Below are 15363 nucleotides of genomic sequence, written 5' to 3' on the forward strand. Positions count from 1 at the left end.
ACTTCTCCTCGCAATCCTGAGCAAGAGAGGGGGGGGGAGAGGATTAAACCATTCCCTCCAAGGGGAGAGAGGGGTACACACTCTTACACTCCCCGCCACGGGCTAGCAGCACAGCCGAGGCGCTCTTGCTTTTATTCCTTGGGCAGCTCAAAGCAACCAGGTAGAACAAACAAGAGACAGCTAAAGTAAGGCACACGTGTTTTCCCATTTGTTAGCGTTACCCCCCTCCCCTCCGCTTCATGGCACAATGGTACGTCCGGGTGGCGAAGGAGGAGGGGCCGGAGCTCGTTCGGGGGTATGTCAATGTGTCTGTCCTTCACGTCTCCATTGTCTCTGGCTTTTGCAGTTGCGGTGGGTGCTGCTGCTGCTGCTGCTTCGCTTCTTCTTCTTTCTTAGAGAAGAGCCACTTCCCCGACAAGAGGTAGAAAGGGAGGCTGGCTCGCTGGCGGGCTGGGTGGGTGAGAGGATGGACGGATGGACGCGGGGACCGCAAGTAGAAAGGGAGCGGGGGGGGGGGGCTTGTTCAGCGCTGTAACGGCGCAAAAGAAGCCGGAGCGGCGGGCACGCTGGCCACCCTTGCTTGCAGCGAGGGAGAGGTGCCAACCTGGGGACCCGTCACCCGAAAGCTAGTCCTTCAGCCGAGGTGATTGAGGCGGGAGAGCGCCTGGGGTGGCCAAGGGCAGCTTCTCTTTGTATGGCTAACTTCGTGGTTGTACAGTACTAGATGTGCTTGTGTATATATGTTCGTCAGGTGACACGGAGCAGCGGGGCGGGGTAGTGAGTGGTTTTAAAATGGCAAGGTATAAAAGCCAAGCTTAACGAGAGCCGGAATAAAATAACCCTAGGGCTGGGTCCTAAATGGTGTTTGGATTTTTGGGGGGAGAGAGTAGGAGAAAGCCATAGACTTCCTTGGTAAACTACGGTGTAAAGAAACGTGTTGTGCGACGGAGGTTCTGGGGTGGGGGTGTTCAGACGTTCGGTCGCGTTCCTCTCCTCCCTTTGGCATCTTTATGGAGGCCCTTGGTTTGAGGCACCGGGTTGCGAAGAAAGGAGGAGTTTCTTTGGGTCACTTGCAGCCCGCGCACGGACTCTTTGGAAGAGGAGACTGGCTTGGCTTGGTCTCTCCCGAGGCTTGCGTTCTGGTTGCAGAGCTGGTAAGGATGTCACCCCCTCAGCGCCCGTGACACCAAGGCTCTGTGCGGAAGCTCTGCAGGCCGTTTTGTGTGTCCTCCCACCCCCACCCCGTAACCCAGGCGCCATTGAAGTTCAGGAGTCCTGAACCCGTCTGAATGGATTAGGGCAGCCTCGCTTCATGAGGGAGCTTCCCTTTACCTTGTCCGGCGATCTTGAGGCTGCAATGCCTGAGCCACTCACCTCGAGGAAGTCCCTCACTGGGAGTTACGTTGGAGTAGACCAGGCAAATGTTTCATTTAAATACATATAAGATTTAAGATTTATATAAGATACATATACTTACTTGTAAGCCATAGGTCATTATAAGTCCATGGATCTTGATGCATTTCTTTCAAGATTTTATATATATATATATATATATATATAAATCTTGAAAGAAATGCATCAAGATCCATGGACTTAAAATGACCTGTAGCTTACAAGTCAGCAGATATTTAGTTGGTCTAGTGGATTAGTTGGTCTAGTGGTTACAGGTGGTTACAGGTGTCTTGTAAACCTCCCAGTGGGGAACTTCTGCTTATCACTAAGGCAGGTTCGTTTCTCTCAGTTGCCTATTTTCTGCTCAAATTAAATCAGGGAGCTGACTGTTTAAAATGAATTCTAGTTTGCCCTCTTTCACCTTAACAAATAAATATATAAAAAGTCCAAGGCAGCTGGCTGCTCAAAAATAGTAAAGAATCCATTGAAAATGAATTTATGCACTTGTCCATAATAATGCAGCAGAAGAGACTGCCCTTATTAACCTGTAAATTTTAGTGAGATTTAGCTGATTTTTTTGGTGTTTTTCCCATCCTTTTCGGATTGAGTAGTTTTTGGACTGCAGCTTAAATGATGATTGACCTGTGAAATAAGTGGAAAGCCTTTTGGTGCTCTTTTTTTCAGCTGAGGATTAATAGAATTTCCATTTGCCATCTATGGTTTGTGAAGTGGTTTGCTTTCTGAATGCTGCTTTCAACTGCTTTCTGTAGCTAAACTACATTAAAAGGATTTAATTTAAATGTAGCTTTTAACCTATAAGGACCCTGACTCTAAATGCTGACCAAACCTGAACGCGTTTACTTCATCATAAGTCCCAATATTATGTTCCATGGTGAGCTTCTGCTAAGTGTGCTTACTCTTCCAAATACAGTACATATTTTCATTTAGATATTCTAGCATGCTCCTTTACAGTGGTGCTTCCTTCTTTCGGTGATTTTGGGTGAAATGTGATGTTAAGCAGTATTCACAGCTTCCATACCTGTTAGTATGGGTTAGACTGGTTTATATTTACATCTGAACAAGATAGTGTACCATTATACTGTGTGATGCCATTAATACATTTCCTTGTCATTAAAGAAATCAAAACATCTGGTTTTCACCATGTTTTCTGGTTTATGGGGACCAAGTTATAATCCAACCTTATGTTTTCATTTTTCCTATCTCAGTTATGCTGCACAACATCTCGTTGAGATTTACAAATATCTCGTTAGCCACTGAGAACTGTCTCTCAAGATTTCCCTTTACAATACCTTGTGACAATTTGTGCAAAATTGTTGAATAGTTCTTGTTTGTCTATATGAGGTAATGGTGGTAACGTACGAAAAGTCTGCAGAAGTATAAATATCTTCTCCACAGATTAATTTATTAGACACTGTATGTAGAGGAAGGGCTTTATATGAAAGGAAAAAAAATGTTGAAGTTAGTGTAGCTTAACAGTTTAGGAGTTTATGAGCATTGTTTGTACCTAGCCAAAGTTTCTACCAACGACATTAGCATTGTTTGCTTCTAGCTGACAACTCAGGATGATGCAGATTCCTGAGGCAAAATAGAAACCCCCCATTGGAGTCTGCAAAGTCTTGCACCCAAATTCACCTGAGTTTTTCCTGCTCGTAAGACCACCAAGTACCATTTTCCCTGGAAGAAAAATGACTAGTTTAGATGTCATGGATATCTAAACATACACTAGACCGGAGAGATCTGAATTGGACCAACATGTTTGACTTGAACAAAAGTTGTGGGGTGGGGAGATAAAATTGACATCAGTAGTTATCTTTCTCCTTTGGACTACTCTGAGAATGTCTTCTGCCACCCCTTCCCTGTCTGTCCCTGTTTTTTAAAAAAGCAACCCCCTCTGTAGATAGTGGGGGTGCCTGCTATCGCTGCAGCTTTTCCTTGTTGTGTAACTATTACATGCACCGAAGACACTATTTAAACTTTGCTTTCTCTTCTTCTGTAGTTTCTTTTAGAAGCACAAAAAACAACTGCCTCTGAAGGATAATATTATACAAAGTATTGTAGGTTACTATTTATGGTATGCAGTATTTTATTTGGCATATTTAAGCATGATCCTGTTGCAGATGCTAATTCTATCTATAAGTAGATAAATATATACACTGGGTAGGATTCAGACTTAGTCATACTTTGAATACTCCCACTCAAATTGATAGGACTTAAGTTAGTCATGACCTCAATGGGTTTACTCAGAGTATGACTATACTGGAATCCAACATGTTATCAGCTTAATCTTGCCAACTCAGCTACGTGTAGATTGAGTGATTGTCTCATTTATGTTTCTGTGAGAATGCCTGTTATGGAAAAACAAATTGTATCTCTGGTTCTTTTAAATGTGCAAATATGTGGTTTAAGAGCCAGTATGGTGTAGGGGGACAGAGTGTCAGCAGAGTTTAAAAGGCAACGCCTTAACCACTATCACAAGGAGATGCAGACAGCAATTCACATACCATGTGACTGTCACATGGCTTTAAATCACAGGAAAAAACTCCTATGCATATTGCAGGGTTAATCGGTAATGTAGATAAACCCTCAGATTAGGATACAAGATATTTATATTCAAGTCTTTGCTCAGCCATGGAAATTTGTGGGTGGTAGTGGCAATGGAAACATAAATGGCTTCTTTAGTACCTGGAAAACCCTGTTAGGGTTGCTGTAAATTGGAAGTGATTTGATGGCATGTAATAGCAACAAAGAATTGGAAGAAGATTTTCCATAGAAATAAATAAAATTACAGAAAGTTCAGTGATTACTGAACAAATATCCTAGTTGGAACTAAGCTCCTCTTCTAAAACAACACTCTTCCCCATTAAAGCAGGATGAGACATTTTTAATTTATTCCCTCTTTTGTCATACTGACAAAACTGTCTTTGCAGAAAACTTCAGTTATATTTGAAATACAAAAGAATGTGATAAGAACTCGTTTTGCAACCTGGTGGGGTAGGTGGATGCCATAGGATGAAATGGAGCCTTCAACTATGTCACGTTTGAGGTCTAAGAGTATTACCTTTCCAGAAATGTAATAGTCTAACAGTTGTGGAAAACTTGAAATTTAGTGGTTTTTTTTTAATTTAGGGGCGACTCAATACATGAGGTCCTCCAGAGGTCCAGAACTGTAGCATATGTGTACACCTGACACAAACTATAGTGGTGCCCCGCTTAATGATTACCCCGCTTGATGACGAATCCGCTTCATGACAATGTTTTTGCGATTGCAATTGCAATCGCAAAATGATGTTTTAATGGGCTTTTTTTGCTTCCCGACGATCGGTTCCCTGCTTCGGGAACCAATTCTTCGCATTACGACAATCAAAACAGCTGATCGTTGGGTTTTCAAAATGGCCACCAGCTGCTCAAAATGGCTCCCCGCTGTTTTTAGGAGGCATTTTTTGCTGCACAGGCACGTGAAAATGGCAGCCTTATGGAGGATCTTCGCTGGACGAGCAGGTATTTCGCTCATTGGAATGCATTGAACAGTTTTCATTGTGTTTCAGTGGACTTTTTTATTTCGCTTGACGAGGATTTCACTCTACAGCGATTTTACTGGAATGGATTATCCTCGTCAAGCAAGGCACCACTGTACAGTATACGGAAGTCTAATGTCTTTTCCTTCTACCCCATATGTGAGAAAGAATATGCAAACTTTATTTGCTATTATGTTTCTCTCCCGGCTTTCCAGAAATGAGCTCATAACTATCTTCTTTCTTGCTTTGTCCTGTGAGGAAGGTCACACAGAGAGAATGATTGGCTCAAAGTCTCTGAGTGAGCTTCGAGGCCAAGTGAGATTTTGAACCCAGCCATCCTATCCTAATCCTGCATTCTAACCAGTTCACCACACTGGCTCTTATTTTCCCCACAGTCAGAGCTAGTGACTAGAATCCTGTGGGTGTTTTTGTAAGGTTTGCATAACCTGCCAAAGCAAATTGCAACTAATTTACAAGATGATGCTCTGTGTCCCAGTCATGTGTTCAATCCCCTGCCTGATAGTGTAGTTGAGATCTGCCCCAGGACCTCCTCAATTAGCCATGGCAAGTTTTGAAAAGCTTATGTGAACATCAGTAGGATTCTGACCGTTATTTGCCAATTTAAATTGCTCTTATAATTGGGAATTTGGATCCTGTACAGTCATTGTTATTTTGCTTTTACCCAAATAGTAACGTATGCTATCTGAAAAAATAAAAACAAGGCAAAACAGAAAACAGACATGGCTGTGATTCTGACTCCGATTTCTGCAGGTACACACTTCCACTGTTTCAATATAGCAACTGATGGTAAATGCATATGCAGAGGAACTGTATGTTAATACAGATAATTCAGGAAGGGATGGGAAGGAAGAATAAAGAAAATGCTGAATATATCTGCAAGAAAGTGGTTCTGATTTCAGTGGAAGCAGCCCTCTCAGGTACTGTACTCAGGATGAAGATATTTCAGATAGATTTTTAATTAACTTTCTGTACTTCGTCACTGAAGTCTGTGGCCATGCTGTAAGAATCTCCTGTATTTGTCTTTCACTAAAGGCAAGTAAATTTATGGCAGAAAGTTGTTTCCTGTCTTACACAAACAAAGTAATCACAAGGGTGAAGGATTCATAGGGGCCATATCACTACTCCATCTACCAGCACCTGAGTTTCAGAGCTTGGAAAACAAGATTGTAAACATAGATACCTGTTATGTGAAGGTCAACTGCTTGGTTTGATGAAAAGTTATGCCACCTGATTTTTTCAAAAAAAAAATTGCATTGTTGCAATCCACGATAAATCCACAGTCACCCTCATGTATATTTTATTTTTCCAGAATCATTATATTCATGTGATCTGTGGTTAAAACAAAAGTGAACATTTTATTTGTTTAGACAGTCACTCAAATTTTAACAGTCAGTCTCTTTTAGACAAACATCTTTTATTCTGGAACAGGAGAGGATGTCTAATATATTACATATTTCTTTTAAAGAAATCAGAAGCAGGAATCACTGTATTAAATGGAAGCACACTGTAGTGGCCTTAAATACAGTGGCTTGGATCCTGAGGTAAGTTAGGATATTCAGCAGAAGAGAATTCCCAGTTGCCACCTCCTTTTTGAACACCCTGAAAATCTTGCCTGGAGGTTTGAAAGAGGTCTCCTGAACATTTTGGGATGTGAAAAGGCTGCTCAGGGAAGGCCGAAATGAAGCTGCAATAAATGTACAGTACCTTAGGATCTAAGCCAATGCCTGTTGAATTTCAAAAGACAAAGTTCCAGGAACAAGATCTAAATAAATAGAAGAGTCTTGGCTTTATAGTGAGGAAAGTTTCCTTGTTATATATTAGAAAATAGGATGATGCAGGAGTGAAACATCTGTTCTAGTTTAATATGGTGTTAATAATAATCTTAATAATCTTAGAACTGAAGAGCTTGAAGGGACCCTAAGGAGGCCCCATCAAGGAGAAACAGTGGGGAATTCAACTCCCAACCCTTGGCTCCACAGCCAGAAACCCAAACCACTGAACTATCCAGCAGATCTCAACTTACGTCTTGATACAGCACATTCAAGTGTGAAGAGTGACGTGAATGTTCATTTTCTTATACATAAGAAACCAGTGTGTGCACACATCTCTGCCTAGAAGGGAAAAGGGACCTGTTAGGTGGTCTGAGGTAAAACTTAACACAGACTGTCTCCTGGCACTGTTTCAACTTTCGTCACTTTGCTGCTGGTTTTTAAATCTTCAGAACCTCAAATTCTAGTAATCTATGCTACTCTCTGTTTTGCACCTGGCAAGAAGAAATCTGGTGTGTACTTCAGTCTTAAATAGGCTCATGTTTCTTGAGGAAGGCCCGCTGAACACAGTGAGAGGCAATTCCAGGTACGTACTATAAGCTCCCCCCCCCCCAATTTTAAGGGTCATTCAGCCAATCAGACATTTGAAATGTTAAAATACTAGGATGGTTAGGTAAAGGTAAAGGTTCCCCTTGACAATTTTTGCCAGTCGTGTTCAACTCTAGAGGGCGGCGCTTATCCCCGTTTCCAAGCCGTAGAGCCAGCGTTTTGTCAGAAGACAATCTTCCGTGGTCATATGGCCAGTGCGACTTGGAACGCTGTTACCAGAGCCAGCAGTAAATTTTAAGGAGGGAAAACAAGAGATCAAGTACTAAGTTTCTGCTGGTAGAGGAAGTCGTTAGCCTGGCATCTAAAACTATGTAGTGCAGGTGCCGGACTGTTTTTCCAGGGGGACAGCAGACCTCTACTGAGAAGTTGGTTCCCTAGTAGCTACCTGTCCTATTGTTATGGTCAACTGTATCTAAAGAAGTTCCTCTAGTGCTGATTTTTATGATTGGACAGGAGCGTATTGATTATTATTCCTCCTGCAGGAAACTTGTAGGGAACTTAAACTTGCAGATTCGTAACTAATGGCATTTTAATTCATCCTTGGACTCATAACTTTAATTCATCAATTCATTCATTCAGCCCAGAAACATTTACCAGCCTGCAAAATGAAAAAAAAAGGTTGTAAAAAGCCTAGCAGAGGATACTTCTTTTCTCTGGGGCTTTTCTTTAATTACACGCTCACTTTCAGTGCTGGGCACAGGAGAGTGATAACATGCACTGGTATTCCCATCTACCCCCAGACCCCCACTGCACCAATCATTTGCTTAAATGCAGAGAAGTGCTTATAGGCAGAAGACCTCAGGCTCAAACCTCAGTCTCTGGAAGAGTTGCAAGGAAGTATATAAGGATGGTTAGCAGAACACAGAATATTTGTTTTTTCATAAGTTTTCTATGTTTTTCAGAGCTTAAGAGGGTTTTGTGACAGTAGTTTTTAGCTAAGCATTTGCCAAAGCTGATACTGTAGACTGTAAAGGGATTATAATGATTTCGGTGTACTGTGGTGGCAGAATCTGAGAGCAGACAAATACCTGCGAACATGGTCACCTTGGCTGCTACCTCTGCATAGTGGATAAAGGCAGATCACAATCACCGTTAAGTCAAGTTAGCAGATAGAGCTCAATAGGGAGATGTTCACGCAGGAGAGATTTGCATGGAACCTGTGAGAAAGAGGTGATAGAAAGCAGCTGCCGTGAGGGGTTTAGACTGGCTGAATGTTGGGAAATGGAAAGACTGAAGACAATGAACTACTCAGAATTAAGCTTTACTGGGGGGTCAGTGGAGCCTACTCCTAGATAACTGGGTTGAGGATTGGAGCCTTAGCTGTATTCATTCATTCCTTTTTTTCATTGCCCATCTAGCAATTTGCTACTTTGGATGGTGTATCACAAGTGAAACATTCATTGTACAATAATACAAACAATAAACTATCCAAGACATAAATCATAATCCAAGACAGAGAGGGAAAGAATTTCCAGAACACACTAGAATGGTGATTTATTCCTCTCCTCCTTCGCAAAGGCTTATCTAAATAGTTCAGTTTTTAGGAGCTTTTTAAGTATACGAAGGGAGGGTGCCTATTATATTTCTTGCAGGACAGCATATCATAGAGACGGTGCCACTGCAGAGAATGCCCAATTTCTGGTTACCATTTTCCAGGCTTCTCTGTGAATCAACACCTGCAGGCGTGAGGTCTGTGAGGACCAAGTCAATCTTGGCAGAAGATGTGCAGACAAGTAGCAAGGTCTCAAACCATTTAGGGCTTTATATATTAGAACCAGGACTTGGTTACAGTGGTGAGCAGGTTCTAAATTTGTTTTCTGCATCTACTGTATTATGTTAATACAAAAAGACTATTATGGATAGCATGATATTCACATTAGAAAAGTTGAATGTTCTATTAAAATGTATTAGTCAACAGTACTGAAATATACAAGAGAAGACCTCATAAAGTGGCCTAGAAAGATTGTGGGATGGTAGTAAATACAACTTGGGACTTTTCCCACATACTGTAGTTGGGAAAAAAGCTGATTCGTCATTATTTCCATTATGTGGTACCTTTATCCATCCATTTTCCTCTTGAAATTGGGAGAAAGGTAGCCTATAAAATAAGATAAACAAACAAATACATAAATGCAAAAAAGGCCTTTGCATTTATATTTCTCAGGACTGCCCAAACCGTTTCTGAAAATGAGGAGACTTGCAAAGGCAGTTTGTGCTTGGGAATCAGCTATTCAAAGAGGATTTTAAAAAAATTCTTATTTGATTTTCTCAATGCCTAAACTTGAGACACTAGTCTTTTGATATTTATTGTTTCAAGTTCCCTTCTTTTAAAAATCCTCCTCCTACTTCTGATATCCATATCCTTTTTCTAAAAAACCCAGCTAATGGAACCTTTGTTTTCTTTACTGTTTGTGTTTTCTGTTTTTATCCCAAATTGCCTTTCTTAAGCATATACTTTAAACACCTGCCTGGGGATAATATGCAGCCTGCAGTTCCATTTGGAGAAAAGAGCATACTAGCAGTTATTGAAGCAGTATTGTGATTTTTATTTCTTCTGACCGCTTTAAGAATACAACAGTTAGTTATTGACTTATAAAGAAAACATTGCATATATTTTAGTTTTCCCCATGACTTTTATACTCTTTCCATCCCATACCCCAGTAAGTGCTTTTGCATGCTTTTATACTCTCCAAAAACTTCATATTGAAAGCAAGGCTCTAGTTCCAGTTTTCCTATGCTACCTTAAACTGATCAGCGTGATCAAGAGATATGAGAAGGGAACCCATATACTGAGAGCACAGGACGGCAACTTCTGAATCTTGTGCAGTGTTAACTGCCCAAATAAATCATGGTTCGGAGGAACTGAGTTTGTATGTTGGAACGGAGGCAGTAGTAAGAGTAATACAGTGAGACCAGTTACTTCTTCAGAAAGGTTTTGAACTTCAGGATCTGCCGGGATTGGAAGGTATTGTTAGTTGGTTGTTGTTGTTTTTAAAGTTGAAGCAAGATTAATTGACAGTGCTCAGGACCTCCCTTTAGTAATTCATCTTTATTGGTTCTTTTCTTTCATGTATGAAGAGTGCTTTGCTAGGGGATTGTTAATCTGTTCTGAAACTTCTAGACTAGGCTGCAGTGAGCTTAGTTGGACAATGAAGTTGGGTTCAAATGCTGCTCCATACCTTTAAATGAGTTTGGGAGGCATTTCATACCCTTTTGTGCCCATTGCACAGGTTGCCTGTATCTTTCCAAACTTATTTCCCTAACCTTCAGCTGGCAGAAAGACCATGGCTTTGTGTGCTTACTTTTTATATGGAAAGGGGTCGTTTTTTGTGTATCTTTTAACTTTAAACATTTAAAATGACTAGCCTTTGACCTATATTGACAGTTTTGGCGAGCTTGCAGACTTTTTAAAGGAGAACATGGAAACCCTGTTACTTGTCTCCTGATTGACTGTTCCAGAACAGGGAGCCTCCTTCTGCTATGTGTTCTGGCTGCCATCTGCACCGTCACTCTAATCTTTGTAGTTTTTAAGAACAAAATGTGCTACTAGAGAGAATATTCTTGGCTGATAGCTTGGAGGGTAATATCGAACTTATGCTTTAATGGTCTTACCTGTGATTAGTTGTGCCAGGTTGACAGTGTGCATATTTGAATCTGAAACCTGAATTGAAAGCAGTTCTGTGTGGATGGGCTGCAGCAGTACATGGATACAGTATGTATGTACTGTTTGTGCCTATAGTTCTTGATTCTTCAAGTTATGTATGTGCAGAAGCTTATTTACTTGTGTGGATCTTTTTAGCTAGACTGGAACACATTTTGGAAATTGTTTTCCATGAAACACACACCATGTACCACTATAAGTAACTATTACAAGAAATACTATATAGCTTTATCCAAGTGATTCAAAACAAACATTGGTGCATCCCAAGAAGGTTACTTCAAGAATAACTTTTATTTATTATGTGTGGTACTAGTGTCATTTTTTTATGATTTTGCAGTCCCTCTTTTATTCATTTCATTTCCACTGTATCTTGATTTCATTTTGACATGCTTTAATGCTGGATTGTTTTACGAAGATACTTAAATAATCCTATTTACTGGCTTAGACAACAGCACAAGTAATACTCTTAGGCTCAGACATATTAAATGTTTGGTGAAAAGATCAAATCCAGTTCCTTGAGTTCATCCTGCTTAAAGCATTCCCCCCCCCCACGGGGAGGGGATTTAATTTTTCTAAATAATTATTTAATTATATATAAAAATATGGTAAAATACGGTTGCATTATTTTTACTGCTAAGATGTCAATTATGTATTGATTCCTCTTTTTCTGTACTTTTTGTGTACTTACACTCAGTGCCATTCAGCTTGAATAGAACTATTAAATGAATGATGTTAATGGAACATTGTTTATTCCTAGGCTTCAAATTAATTCAGCCCAGTTTTTCATTCTCTCTATCACTTCTCCCTGTCAGTCTCCCACCCAGACTGTGGTGAAACACAGCCTAGGCTGATCTCTCCCCAGACTCCACTGCCACAGACTCCCACTCCCCTCTCTTTATTTTGTTTCTCTCCCAGCCAATCAGAACCATTCTTACCAACATTCAGTGCTCCTCACTTAACCCATCCCATCCCCTCCCATGGTTACCAAACCAATGCATTTCAAGCAATAAATTTACCATCACAATATAAACCATGTGTTTAAATATAACTAGGCATCACAGCTACCCCTGAACTCAGTTCAGAAACTTCAACTGGTGGAGAGCATAACCTTCCAGTTGCTTGTTGAGACTAAGAGGTGAGAACACTGATAAGGTAGCAACTGTGTTGATTGTTGAGGCATTGCTCAACTGAGCTTCTGATATTAACCTTTTAAAGTCTTTAATGGCTTGAGATTATATTATTTGAACCCTGCCTGGCCCCTTCTGCCCAGGAAATGCCAAGGTCAGTTGCAAAGATGTGCTTATAGGCTTGCCTGTGAATCCAATTGTTTCTGAAGGTGATAGAGATGAGGTGTTTGTTTTTTTCTTGTTGTGGCTCCATATGTTGCATTTGGTATCTGGCTGCAGTGCCAGAGGCTGGGAGTTGGATTCCCCACTGTGCCTCTTTGACAAGACTCAATGATCCATAGGGGTCCCTTCTAGCTCTGCAGTTCTAAGATTATTATTAATGCCCATGGAACTTTTGTTTGGTTCTACCTGTAGTGTTTTGTTTTTAAAGCCATGGGAGTCTATTTTCAGCTGCTGTTAGATCTGACTGCTGTTGTCTTAAATTATTCCCTTCCTCCCTATGCTATTAAAAATAATTTTGTGCCATCATGTCACTTCTGACCTGTTATACCTCCTTCCAGGGGCTTTGAGGTATAGAGTATGAGAAACTGATCTGTCACTCTCTTCTTCTGGGACACTGTGAGCCCACGTAGTTCGTTCAAGCAACACAGGCTGGCTCTTCTGTGAGGCAAAGCAAAGCTGCTTATATATACCGCCCCATAGTGCTTCAAGCACTCTCTGGGCGGTTTACAAGTTAATTATGCAGGCTACACATTGCCCCCATCCCCAGCAAGCTGGGTACTCATTTTACTGACCTCAGAAGGATAGAAGGCTGAGTCAACCTTGAGCCGGCTACCTGGGATTGAACCCTGGGTGGTGAGCATAGTTTTGGCTGCAGTACAGTAGTTTAACCACTGTGCCACGAGGCTCTTCATGGGAATCAAACTCCACAGCTAGGTGGGATTGTCCTTACAGCCTGTTAGAGTCAAGGCAGGCCCTGTCAAGGCTCTTGGTTCAGTTGGTATATTAGAATGACTGAGGAATTGGACTTCTTCAAGCTGATATTGATCATCTTAGACTTTAAAACTCCTCTGAGAAAGACCTTGAAGTTCACAGAGCTAAGCATTCTTAATTTTTTCTCCTCCTGGATTTTGCTTTTTCTAGAGTGTGACACTGCCTTGGATTAGGTCTCCTTCTATAGTCACTCTCCCACATTACCCTTCTTGTCCTGGGGTGGGTGAGTCCAGTAATGAGCTAGCTGGAGGGGAGACTATGGACCATGATGGAGACTATGTTACTCCCAAATACTCCACTTTACTCAGTTCTGGCACTGTCTCTAGGGAGTTTAAAACAAACAAACAAACAAATTACAAGACTAGGCACTTATTAGAACAGGAGCCAACCTTGTAAAGTTGAGAGCTGCCACCAAACTCACTCACAAACCCCCAAATCCCAGTAAACTGGTCAAGGCAAGACATGGTTTTAGTACCATCACCAACACTCTCATTCAAAAATCTTAAAAGATTTTTTTTTTGTATTTTCCTTAAAGAAGGAAGGTTAAAGTGCAAATCTTCCCAAAAGGTTGCAAAAGATACTTGTAGCAAAATACCAAGACAGTCTCAGGCAATTTAAGAGAAATACAGCAAAAGCAACAAAGGCTAAACTTATCTACCTAATGCTCATACTTTAGCAGATTATTAGCTTGGATCTGGGACGTACACAGAGTGCATCCTTTCCAGGTATGGCTTCATTGAACAGCTGTTGAGCAAAAGCTCCCCTCCTTAGAGGAAAGCTGAGTTATCTGGTTGTTGTGGGTTTTTCAGGCTCTTTGGCCCTGTTCTGAAGGTTGTTCTTCCTGACACCAGCATCTTCAGAGGACTGGGGTAGGAACTCATTAGGTTCCTTTTTGGGCTGCTGTGATATATATGCCTTCTGATAAAAGATAAGCCCGGAAGTGTCGGTTTCCTTCCCAGACTTTTCTTTGAAGTGTTCATTAACAGGAGGTAAATTGAGGGTGTGAGTTGTCCTTTTTTTTCTGAGCACCTGCTGACCTTTGCCTGATTGGCCAGCTTCCCAGGCACTCACAAAAGAAGCATCAAAGCTTCCAGTAACTGAATTCCATATTCTCCACTTCCTCAGTTTCTTCACAAGTTAAATGCCTCCTGGTTTTGGTGTACTGTTCTAATTATACAGCAACTGTTGAACCACATCAGCTGGTGGCAAGAACTGCTACCAGCTCTGTCTTGGAGAAGGCCCAGGCCACTGGGGTCCAAGCAGCCCTGGCTATTCAGGTCTATTCCTGCTGTACTCCTGCTGCAGGAATTATCCAAGGACACTCACATTACCAGCCAGCAGCAACAGTGGCTAAAGCAGCACTTGTGGTGGTGACAGCAGACTGCCCAGCTACAATAGAGACTTTCTCTGTTTTCTTTTCTTCTCTCTTAAAGGAGGAGGAACACAAAAGAACAGGGAGATGCCACTGATTTTTGTTCATCCTCCTCCATCCAGTGACAAATGGTAACAAGAGCAGATGACAAAATGATTTGGGTCAGCTCTGAATTCCTCCCAGATTTGGCAGTTCGTTATTAATTGGTATGTTTAGGTCAGGTGTAGGAATATGTGCATTTATATATATACACATACATAAATTTTTAATCTATGTCCTGAAAGGTTGAGCATCAACTTGTCAGTAACACTTAAAATAGCTTGCTTATAAATGAAACGTATTGAATTGGAATTGCATCAATAATTGCCTAGCAAACATCAAGCTGACACATCCATAAAAATGTTTTCTCCGGGCCTTTAATTATCCACTTTCTCTTCACTGTGTATTTTAGGGATAAGTGTGCTGATGAAATTACTAGGTCCTTGGAACATGCATCATTTCACAAATAATTCATTCGTGACTTGTCAGGCCTTTCAAACTAGTTTGGGAAAACAAGGATATAGCTATGTGGCAGAGGGGCACATTTCGATAATGAGTGAGAGCTTGTTCATTCACCCTAGGCAACTGTATATTGTGAATCTCTCCACAGTGGTGAATCAAACTCCCAACTCAAGTGCTCCAAGCTCCTGAAATACCCAGTGAGTTAAAATCCAGTTATAAGGATCCTAGGAACATATGCAGTACAGGAAAATAACATAGATCTCCACTATATCATTTATTTATGTATTTGATTTATATACCGCCCCATTAGTGCATGCTCTACTTTGGGAGGTTTGCAAGCTAAAATTTGTGAAGTTACAAATCTTGAATACCTCACACAACA

General features: G+C 41.1%; 1 protein-coding gene across 4 annotated transcripts in view; it reads left to right on the top strand.

The window, feature by feature from the left end:
* The first annotated feature begins 5 nt into the window (after nucleotides 1-5).
* Nucleotides 6-15363, top strand: part of BZW2 (basic leucine zipper and W2 domains 2) — a 53557-nt gene continuing 38199 nt past the window's right edge. Inside the window, exon 1 of one of the 4 annotated variants that reach the window (XM_078377164.1) lies at nucleotides 6-185. Coding sequence is in view for 2 of the 4 variants with exons in the window: in XM_078377165.1 (XP_078233291.1) it covers nucleotides 248-351 (104 nt within the window). In the remaining 2 variants the exon portion in view is untranslated. Of the gene's footprint in view, nucleotides 186-233; nucleotides 422-15363 lie in introns of those variants that run through there. The other 3 variants (XM_078377165.1, XM_073003262.2, XM_073003263.2) reach the window with 3 other exon arrangements.

The sequence above is a fragment of the Pogona vitticeps genome, chromosome 6 (assembly GCF_051106095.1).
Source record: "Pogona vitticeps strain Pit_001003342236 chromosome 6, PviZW2.1, whole genome shotgun sequence".
NCBI lineage: Eukaryota > Metazoa > Chordata > Lepidosauria > Squamata > Agamidae > Pogona > Pogona vitticeps.